Source organism: Castanea sativa, chromosome 1 (assembly GCF_040712315.1).
Source record: "Castanea sativa cultivar Marrone di Chiusa Pesio chromosome 1, ASM4071231v1".
Taxonomy (NCBI): domain Eukaryota; kingdom Viridiplantae; phylum Streptophyta; class Magnoliopsida; order Fagales; family Fagaceae; genus Castanea; species Castanea sativa.
The window spans coordinates 23,236,242-23,247,408 of NC_134013.1; the positions used below are offsets into that span (position 1 = coordinate 23,236,242).

General features: G+C 36.3%; 1 protein-coding gene across 1 annotated transcript; it reads left to right on the forward strand.

Annotated features, from left to right (window-relative positions):
- Positions 1 to 4,330: 4,330 nt before the first annotated feature.
- Positions 4,331 to 9,774, forward strand: LOC142639466 (F-box protein CPR1-like). The gene is made up of 2 exons (XM_075813637.1): positions 4,331 to 4,589; positions 8,284 to 9,774. The coding sequence occupies exon 2, from the start codon at positions 8,312 to 8,314 to the stop codon at positions 9,569 to 9,571; it is 1,260 nt and encodes a 419-aa protein (XP_075669752.1). The 5' UTR covers positions 4,331 to 4,589; positions 8,284 to 8,311; the 3' UTR covers positions 9,572 to 9,774.
- The last annotated feature ends 1,393 nt before the right edge of the window (positions 9,775 to 11,167 follow it).

The window sequence follows — 11,167 nt, forward strand, 5'->3', positions numbered from 1 at the left end:
TTGAGCAAGACTTAGGTACAGTACTTAAGTGCTGTTCCTTAGGTTTTCTTTTTAAGATTCTGCTATGTGAATTTTTTTTATGGGACGAAAGTGTATTTTTTACTTAAGTAACCACATGGCTGAATCTTAAAATGAGAACCTAAAACATAGCACCTAAAGTATTGTACCTAAGTTTTGTCCTATTATTTTTTATTAAAATTTTTTGTATGGATGGCTCTTCATTTGGTTTTTTAATAAATCATTTGGTTTTTTTAATTATTTGAAAATAGTGTGATGAATCATGCTTTTTTTTATTCTTTTTTTTTATTTTATAAATCAACCAGAAAATAGAGCATTACAAAGTTAGGTGCTGAGGCCATTGGTAGTGCATAGGGGCACTGGAGGCCATAACAGCCATATTATGTACATTAGCAAGCACAAAAGCAGGGGTCCAACGGAAGGAAAAGCACATACCTTGCTGTTTTAAGGACACAAAATCAGCAAACAAGGTTTTCCCTTCCCAAACCGGAGCTTGGCTTGAATTAAACAACTAAACCAAAAAACTACTATTGCTTAAAACCAAAATTTGGTTAAACTAAAGCCTAAAAGCTATCACTGCTGCTTCTTTAAGGCCTTTAAGCAAAACACCTGGGACTGATCTAGCTGAACTGTTGCTGCACCCGTAGAACACCACTGCACCCTACCTGGTCCTAGCCTCATAAGCAAAAGCAGCTCTCTTCTTTCCTCGTTGCCTGACACCAAAAATCTTGAGGATGATGCTCCACTGCCTATTAAGACCTTGAGCCATAATTTTCTACCTAAATATCCTATGATCCATACTATGATGATTTTGAAAGATCTCTTGGTACTTGCAAAACAGATTTTGAGTGGTTAAAATGACAGTCATTGGATCAAGAGTAACTCCCTCATGAATCACTCAGTTTCTGTGGTTCCAAATAGCCTAGAGGGTGATGAACATCAGTTGCAAAGTTTTCATGCTACTTGCATCCAACCTCTTATGTCTAATAATGGAATTGATGATCCACTGCTGAACTGCCGTAGGACCAAGGGAGGAAGTATGCATGCCTAGTGTTGATCCATACCAACAAGCTCTAGCAAAATGGCAATGAAGGAAAAGATGGCTAGCAGACTCCTCAACAGTCACAAAAAGGGCAAAGGGCAGCAATTGGAATTCCCCTCCCCTTTAAAGCTTGAAAAGTTGGTGCGCTATCATGAATTACCTTCCAAACCAAGTTGTAGATTTTCAAGGGTAATCTAACCTTCCATAAAATGTTCCACACAACTTCAGGGATAATGTGGGGTCTAAGGTGTGCATTGGCTGACACATTTGCATCTTCCAGCAAAATCTCATAAGCTTTTTTAACTTTAAAATCCCTTGATTTTGAGAACTTCCACGTTAGAGAATCTGTCAGAGCACCTGTCTTTGAGATTGGGATGCTTAGAATTTTAGAATAACAGGGGGGTACAAGGATCCAACCAGATCATACTTCCAAGAGTGAGTGGCTTGGTCAATTAAGTCAGCCACATTACTTGTGATAAGGTTTGGGTTATGCAGATTAGGAGTTTGGAACCAAGCAAGATGGTCTAAAGGAATATTTGTACCATTACTAACCCACCACTTCCCCTCTTTCAACTCTTTGTTATCTTGTTTCACAATGTTTCTCCAGAACCAAGATCGATAAGGCTTGGGTTGACATTCATGGATTGAGCTTCTAGGGAAGTATTTGGCTTTAAATGTTCTTGCTAAAAGGGATTGAGGATTTTGGTGAATTCTCTAGAATTGCTCAGCAAGCATGGCCTGGTTCATCAAACTAACCCTCTTAAGGCCTAACCCTCCCATCTTCCTAGGCTAACAAACTCTGTTCCAATTTAGAAGATGCAATTTCCTAACCCCTTGATCATGCCCCTAATAGAAGGATCTTGTAATGACATCAAGTTTATTACAAATACTCTCAGGCACCCTAAAGCAAGAAAATGTATATGAGGGCATGGATTGAAGAGCTGAATGGATCAAAGTGGTTCTACCAGCTTGGGAGAGGAGCTTAGCTTTCCATCCTTGAAGTTTAGAACTGAGTTTATCCACCAAGTAATGAAAGTCAACAACTCTCTTGCCCTTAAGTTTGAAATTTAATCCTAAATACTTACTAGGTTCAGTCACCAGGTTGACCTTTAAGGCCGAGGCTAGGTGTTCTTGCTCTACTCTTAGCATGTTTGGAGAGCAATATAAATCAGACTTGGCAACATTAATGCTCTGACCAGAAATAGAGCAGTACCACTGTAAAACACCTTGAATATTGTCTATAGATTTATCATCTCTCCTAAGGAACAAGAGGGAGTCATCAGTAAACAGCGAGTGAAGGTGCATCCATTCCTTCCAATTCTTATACCTTGGATCTTATTTTGTTGCTCAGCTTGAATAAGGGCAATGGATAGAACATTTGCACACAGAAGGAAAAGATAGGGTGATAAAGGATCTCCTTGTCTGAGACCTCTCTTAGGCTTGAAAGTTTGAGATAAGCTTCTATTCACAAGAAGAGTATATTGGACTGTGGTGACACACTGTAAAATCCACTTTATCCAATTTTGGCTAAAATTCATGGAAGTAAGCACAGTCTTAAAAAATTTCCAATCTACCCTATCATAAGCCTTTGTCATATCAATCTTCAAAGCTCCATAAGAATTTTTCCTCCTCTTCCTTTTTGTAAGAAAATCAAAGATTTCATGAGAAAGGAGAATGTTATAAAAAATATTCATTCCCTTAATAAAAGCATTCTGAAAGGGGGTAATAAGAGAGTCCATGAAAGACTTAAGATGATTAACTAGCAGCTTAGAGATAATCTTGTAAGTCACATTATACAAACTAATGGGTCTAAAGTGATCCACATTATCAGGGCAAGCAATTTTAGGAATGAGGGTGATATAAGTAGCATTGAGAGACTTAAGTAGAGATCCTGAGTGGAAGAAAGCTAGGACAGTGTTAAAAATATCAAACTTGACAATGCTCTAGTACTCATGATAGAAAAAAGCAGGAATACCATCTGGACCAAGGGCTTTATGAGACCCAAGCTGGAAGACAGTATCCTCAATTTCCTCAGTAGTGACTGGTCTATCCAGAGTAGAGAATTGATGAACAGATAAATGAGGTAAGGGCAGGGTTCCAACTTCAGCAAGGATCTGATCAAAAGATAAAGGAACATTGTCCTCAAAGGCACTCTTAAAATGCTGAGCAAGAATGTCCTCAATTTCCCCTAGGTTGTCAATATAGCTACCATCCCCCCTTTGAAGTAGCATAATTCTATTCCTGACTCACCTTTGCCTCACAATAGTCTGATAGAACCTAGTATTTCTATCTCCAAAAAGAACCCAGTCACTCCTAGCTTTCGGAGCCCACATAACCTCCTCCCTTTGCATCAAAATTTCCAACTCTTCCCTCAACTCAGCCTCTCTCTTAACATCTTCAAGGGACGAGATAGAGTTTTGCACCAGTTTAAGTTGATTTTGTTTCATGTGAATCTCATTCTCCACCTTCCCAAACACTTCCTTATTCCAAACTTTGAATTCATCCCTAACATTAATGAGCTTGTGTCTTAATTGAAAAGCTCTTGAACCCTTAACTTGATTATGCCAGGCTCTTTGCACAACACTCTTGCAAGAAGGATGTGAAAGCCACATTTTTGAACACTGACTACCCTGAAGAGAAAGTCTTGGTCCTGGATTAGATTGGGTAGAAATAGGTGAGGGAGGGCCAGGTTCAAAGGATTCTGCCTCAGGGTCACTTTGTATTTGGAGTTCCACTTCGAAGGCTTGGTGTGGGCCTAAGGTATCATTTGGGCCATCATGCACAGAATTAGTATCAAGCCCACCATTTAGCCCCAATTGACTCAAATTGTCTTGCATCCTCTCGGTATTATGAGGATGGGTATGCAGCCTGGACAGTATTGAGCCAAGACTAGAATCACCCACTTCGAACCTAAAACGGCCCCTATTAACTCTCTGGACTAGGGGTCGAACGAAGGAATTTGGAGATTCTGGAATTTGTTTGTAATTCCATCTTGCACCTTGCATGTCCGTAATTCCATCTAGTGTGATAAATCACGCTAGAAAAACAAAAACTTTGTCCAATAAAAAGCAGCAAGATTGGAGTCATTTTGGCGGAATTGAGGGGGTTGGACACTATCGACAAGGTCAAGCGACTCAAACCAAGGTCAACCATCTTGAGTGTTACTCCCACTCTCTCTCTATCTCGATTGGGTGTACAGTTACTTACTCCTAGTCTTATTTGTCTCTCACAAGAGACTATAAAAATAAAAAGAGTTAGGTTAAGCTCCTATAAATATTTTTAATAAATCAAATACAGTTTGCTTTATTTATCAAATTATCGCATTCTCTCTCTCTCTCTCTCTCTTCACAACAAAATTACAAATTGTTATTATTGGACTAATCGCCCCAAGAAAAAAGTCACGGTCCTTTTTTGAAGTTCTAAATAAACTTTCATCGCAAAAGTCTCAGAATTCGTTCACACTAAACTATGTAGCGGAACTGATCGGGTTTTATAAGACAACGAAGGCGACACGACGGGACATCATCAGGTAACATCGCCATGATCGCATTCCTCAAATTACTTCGGATTTTCGATATCTACCTTTTTTTTTTTGTTCTTTTTTAATCTCTTTGAACGGAAGTAGATTTCATCGTCCAAATAGATCGATTTTTGTGTAATAAACATGTTATTTGTTGTATACTGAAATTTCAGCTCTCAGTCAAATTAGTGCTTACTTTGTTCTGTCTTTGAGTTTGCTTTGATACCAAATTTGATGCTGTTTGTGTAAGGATTTAGAAAGGAGAGCTGAACAAACCCTAAGCCAAATATATATATATATATATATATATATATATATATATATATATATATATATCGATTTGTGTAAGGATTTAGTGAACTCATATCTTGAAAATCTCACCTTGGATTAAATATTCTAGTGTTAAATTTCAAGTCAATTGGATGTTATTTACAATTTGATCCATAAAATTATTTTAATTTTGAACTATAAAATCATAAAATTTAAACTTTTGATTGATGACATTGGTATCGATTTTTGATCTCCATGAAATTTTACAAGCATAAAGGATACTAGAAGAAAATGTAATCCATAGATTTATCCAAATTTGTAGAGTACACTGACGTGGTAATCTTGTTCTCACATGAATTGTGGGGTAAGATTTTTATTTTATGGGATACCACCATGAATTTAATTAGTGTGATCACAATAGTACATGATAAAGAGAGAACTATCACGTCACTATACTCTTGGAGTAAATAAGGAAAGAAACAATGTAATTAATAACATTAAATTCAGAAATAAAATTCAAATCAAATGAAATCAATCACTTATCAGAAAATCAAATGAAATTAATCAGTAATAATTATGGCTTAATTAGTGTCATTAATCCTCCATCAATTGCCATAAGGTCATTGGACATTTGGATGGACCATTCTTTCAGGTCAATGCTCGTAAAGATGTGCTACCCAATTGAGTGCTTGTTCATGGTGTTTGGACCAAGTTTTTATTTGAAACCAATCTTGTCAATAGAGCCTTTGGAACTATTTCTTAGTCTATTATTTTTAGTTTTCTATTTATTTCCTTATGAAGTACTCCATAAGGAAAGGTACGATTCAAAATGAGTCCCTTATTGATAGGGTTGACCCCTCTTGATGAAGAGTAGAGCGATCAATGCACTAGTGAGGAACAGTGAATTGATTCAAGTGGAGGAAACAAAAATAGGAAGAAGAGGACCTGACATAAAAGTAGTAAAATTGTTAAAAAATGACATGTCAATAAAGTAGGTAACAAAGAGTATGATTTTGGATAGAATAGAATGGTGGAAAAGAATACATGTGGCCGACCTTGATTAGTTTGTTAAGGATCCATAGGTGATCCCAAAATTTTGTAACTAAGGCTTGGTTAAAGCAGGCTAAATTGGTGTCATTTAAGGTTTATTTATCCTAAATGAATATTGAGAGTTCCTCAATGAGTATCTTCCACTAAGAAGCAAAAAGGGTCAGAACAGAATTGAAAATCCAATCATAGTTTTTGATCGTTCTAACTTCCATTGATTATATAGGCCTGTAGCAGTACACCACCTGTGTACTTGGAGGCTAGCTTGTTATCCTTCTCTCTCTCTCTCTCTCTCTCTCAATAAAATTCATCTTTACTGATAAAAAAAAATTTTTGTGATCATTCTATCAATTATTTTTTGATATTGTAGTTCATTTAGTTCATAAATTTGCATTCACCTAGCATTAAGATAAACTTCTGTCAATTTGGTTGCATCAAATCCAAAACTGTGACAAGGACCACTTAAATGAAGTAGGTTAGATTCGCTGCAATTTTTTTTTTTTTTACTTTTCTTTTCTTATGGATGAAGTATTTGACCAAAATCTACGAAGAGCATCATAAGTGAATAAACCTTTCCGAATGGTTGGTTGAGTAAGAATATAAGTCTCCAATTCTGATAGTTTTTGCTTAACTGACAAGTCAGAAACTTATGTCTTATAACTGCCAAAATTAATCCTTTAGTATCTCATTCCATGTTGTGGTTCTACATAAATTATATATGATTACCAAATAATGATTTATTGAAAATTAATTCAATCACGCCTTATGTGATGTATTTGGCAAGACCATAAGGACATTTAAAGGGATCAAATTCACAGTGATAAAACTAAAAAATGATATTTCTGAGGTTTCTGATTGACTGGTTGATGGCTGCTAGTAGTTTATCATCACTTTTGTCTTTTGGAGTTGTGTAACTCTTTAGATTTTAAATTAAAATTTTTTTTTCCACATTTCTCTTGTATAGTCTCAGAACATACCCTTTCATTTAATAAAATTTAATGTGTCATAGAAGATTACTTCTGTTTTTTCCAACATTTTTTGATTTTTCAATATCATAGTTAATATTACAAAATAAAGACACCTTGCTTTTGACATTCTTCCACATATCTTTTACACCTTTGACTCAATCAGAACTACTGTATATTCTTGCATTGGTTCTTTTATCATGGGATTTCTTAGTTATTGCTATTTATGACCACCACTTCCACTTTGCTGATTTTTTTTTTTCTTCTTAAATTTATTTTATATTTAATATCTCTATTCTTGATGCTTTTCTTTATTATGACTATAATTGTCTTGTTTTAAGTTTTGATTTCATGTACCTTTGAAGGGATTGAAAGATCGATTCATGCGTTGAAGCTTCTATTAATTCAGACTTTGCATGATTGGGCAAATGCTTCTGGTGTTTTTCTTTCATTTCTTTACCTGATATGCTTGATTTTTGTTCATTCATTTTTAAATAATTTTTTCTTTGTTGCTTCTAGCACACTGACTGTGTGCTTTTTTCCTCTGTAATTTCTTACATCTTTTTTCAATAAAGTTTATTACTTATAAAAATAAAAATAAAAGTTTTGATTTCAAGTATGTATAGGCTTTGACCTTGTATGTTTGTGTACATATTTTAATGGTGACAGAGTTTATACCACACACAGGAAAGGAAATAGAATGGTACTGCTCCTAAAACAAGATAGTAGTTTCCACACAAAATATCTTTCACTACATATATTTCTTCCATGATTTATTTATTCTTAGATGTATCATGTATGTGAATTCATCAAAATAAGTGCATATGGAAATGAATTCATCATAAAAATATATTCAATTCATATTTTACTTAATAGGGGAAAAGAAAAGGCACACATGATGTCGGTACATTTTCATTGTCATATGGATTCTACGATACGAACTGATTAACAGCCATTGATCCCTAAAAACTTAAGTTGACAGGAAAGAATGAATTTAATCATTATTTTAATGCTTCCCCTCATGTGTGGGTCTACACCTCCCTTCAATAAGTGGGGGTCCAGCACTTGGAATTTTAATTTTCTTAAATGGGAGTTAGAGTGGACACATGATTCAGATTTAGGGCCACCTACTCTGATAACAATATGATTTTCTTTTCCTTAAGTACAAATTGGTTAATACTATCCTTTTGCGTGATAACATTGTTGTTTACATCCATTGATTTCTTCTTAATACAGTCTTCATTTTGTAAATATTTTAATTTCCCCGCTTTATTTAATATAATTTCCTGAAATGTTAAGATACTGGTTGTGCACGTTCCCCCTAACCCCTCACCCTCTTCATTTTTCACTTAGTATGTTTCTTATCTCCTAACGATTACAATCATTAACAAAAATTTTCTAAATGATCATTTTATCTGTAGGTATTCCAACCATAATTAAAAAGGCACAATGGCCAATCTAATGGGTGACAAGAAGGCAAGCTTTTTAAGATTAGTGGAGGAGAGAGCATTGTCAAAGGAAGAGAAAAAGAAGCTGCAAGATGCTCTTGTCCCCTATATTCCTAAAGATTGCATCTCAAACATTCTTCTTCGACTTCCTCTTGAGTCTCTTCAAAGGTCAAGGTTTGTTTGTAAGCCATGGTATACTATAATTAATAGCCTCAAATTCATTGATGATCATCTCAAAAGATCAGAATCTGTTTTGATCTATATATCATCAATTAAAGAAGAAAATCTGTACCCTTTTTCTACGCGACCAATTGCATTTGAGAAACCAAATACCTTTTCAGTTGAGGCAAAACTCCTTCAGTCAGAATCGGTCCCTGTTTTAGGGCAGCCAAACATAAATCCCACTTTGAAATGTTACATCAAGTTCTTGGAAATTAACAATGGAAGGAGCAAAATAGGTGAATATAGTGTAAGTTGCACAGGCCATATTAGGGCTGCTTGCAATGGTCTAATTTTGCTTGAAAACAAACTGAAGAAGGGAGGACTTATAGTTGTAAATCCTGTGACTAGGAAGTTGATTTCTCTTCCTCTGGGTACTTTATGTCCTGCTGATAAAGAATCGTATGGCTTTGCATTTTGCACTGTTACTGGTGAATATAAAGTGGTGCACTTGTTTCAGGATGAGTTGAGGTATATTGGTTGTGAGATATTAAATCTTGGTACCAGAGTTTGGAGAGCAGTGAATGGACCTTCTTTTGGACTCTTGCGCTGGCTTGGATGCTTGCCTGTTTTGGCAATTGGAGCTTTGCACTGGGTACCTAATATTGATAGTAGTGATTACTTGGTGTCTATTGAAGTGGACAAGGAGAGGTTTCATACAATACCTCTCCCAAAAAGTAGTCGGTATCATGATAGGATTGTTGAGATGCGTGGTTTCTTAAGTTTTGTCACTCATGAAGAAGAGAACCAGATAGGCGTTTGGATCTTGAAGGGTTTAGGGGAACTTTGGACAAAGCAACTTAGTATCAAAACGGGCTGTATATTGGATATGGTCCCCCTTTACAGTTTAAGAATCAAAGGAGATCTGGTTTTCAAGAGGGATGAAGACGGATCATTCTATGCTTATGATTTCCAACTCCAGGTGATGAGAAAAATTGAAATGGAAAAGGAAAGATTGAAAATGTCAGGTATGTATCATCCTCATGTCAACAGCCTTATCTCGTGGTCTAGCAGGGAAAGAAGCCAGGATGTGTTTTATTGATATGTTCCTTCATGTACAAATTTGCAAAGTATTAGCATAAAAGATTTTCCCCTTTTGTCAAACTTTTTCCCTATGACCTTGGGATTGCTATTATTTATGTATGTATGCATAGTTGGGGAGTAGTCTACCAATATATTGTAGTTGACCTGACTATTTAGTATCCATCCTGTAAGTAAATGTTCTTATTCCACTTGATTCTGGCCTCTCCTCTGTTTTCTCTCTACTTCATCTCCAAGATTGACAGGTAGGTAATAGCAGAATCTAGGATTACTGTATTTACTGTTTCATTCCACTTGCTACAAGAATTTTTGTTTTATGTATTTACTGTTTCACTCTACTTGCTAGTTGCTAGCATAATAGCATTGTTTCATTTGGATTGATAGTAATTTAAGAATAAACCGATCTACTATGAAAGAAAAACATCATCTCCCTTCTCTCTCTCCTCATTTGCGGCTTGCACTCTTGCAATTTCCCATATGCACAAGTTGTATATATACTAAAAAGCCGCCTCTTTCTTTTCCATAGGCATACAGTCTCCTATTTCTATTAGAATAGGTTTCTTTATGTAATAGCAGGCTCATTATAAGAGCTTTAGTTTGGTGTGTGCTAGACTATTAAGGTGTAGTGCATAGCAACCGAGAAAGGGGGGAAAAAAGAACGTTTCTGACAGGGATGGTGTATATTGAAGATTGCTAATTGGAGGTCAATAGGAGTTACATGCACAGGTAAATTTTTTTTTTAAGACCCTTATGATGATAACTTGTGAGTGGCTACCACACAGCTTTTATGTTTAGCAGTGGACTTGCATGGGTGCAAAGGTGGTTCTAGTTTTTGCTCACTTTGGGGTGTTTGGTCGTGTTAGTTTCATTTGGGTCTAACCACAAGGGGAAAGGTTTCTTGCTAGCAAGAGCATTCACAACTAGGCTTGCAAATGCCAAATGTAAGCATATTTTAGCATTAAGGCCTAATTTCCCCCCAACAGCCGGTCTTGCAAATGCTGACTATTGCAAAAAAAATTGTAATTGTGTTACAGTGCGATTCTAAATGTAGAATCACACTGTAGCTCAATAGTAAAACCAAAAATTATTATTTTATTCAACTCTATCTCCCTGACTCTCCACTCTCTCAAAGCCTGTCTCTCACTCTTCTCTCTCTCAGATTTCTCCCTCTCCCTTTGCTCTCCCTTAGGCCACTGTTGGCCATCATTGCCTAGCAACGCCAAGCGCGTCTCACCCAACGACACCCAACAGCGTGGATCGGCGGAGATTGGAGATTGTGATGGTGTGGGTTTGGATCGGTAGAGATCGGAGATCGTGTTGTGATGTGTGCTGTGTGTGTGGCTTCGTCGGTAGCACTGATGGTGATTTTTTTTTTTAAATGGGTTTGCTGGGATCGTGCTTTGATGGGTTTGCTCCGATTGTGCTTTGATGGGTTTTTTTATAATTATTATTTATTTTTAATGTGGTTTTGGTTTTGGTTTGATGGTATAGTGGGTGGTGCTAGGATATGTGGGGTCGACTGTGTGTTGGTGGTGGCGTGGTGTGGCGTGGTGGCTATGTTTTTTAAATTTTTTTTTTTCTTCTGTTGTGGCTGGTG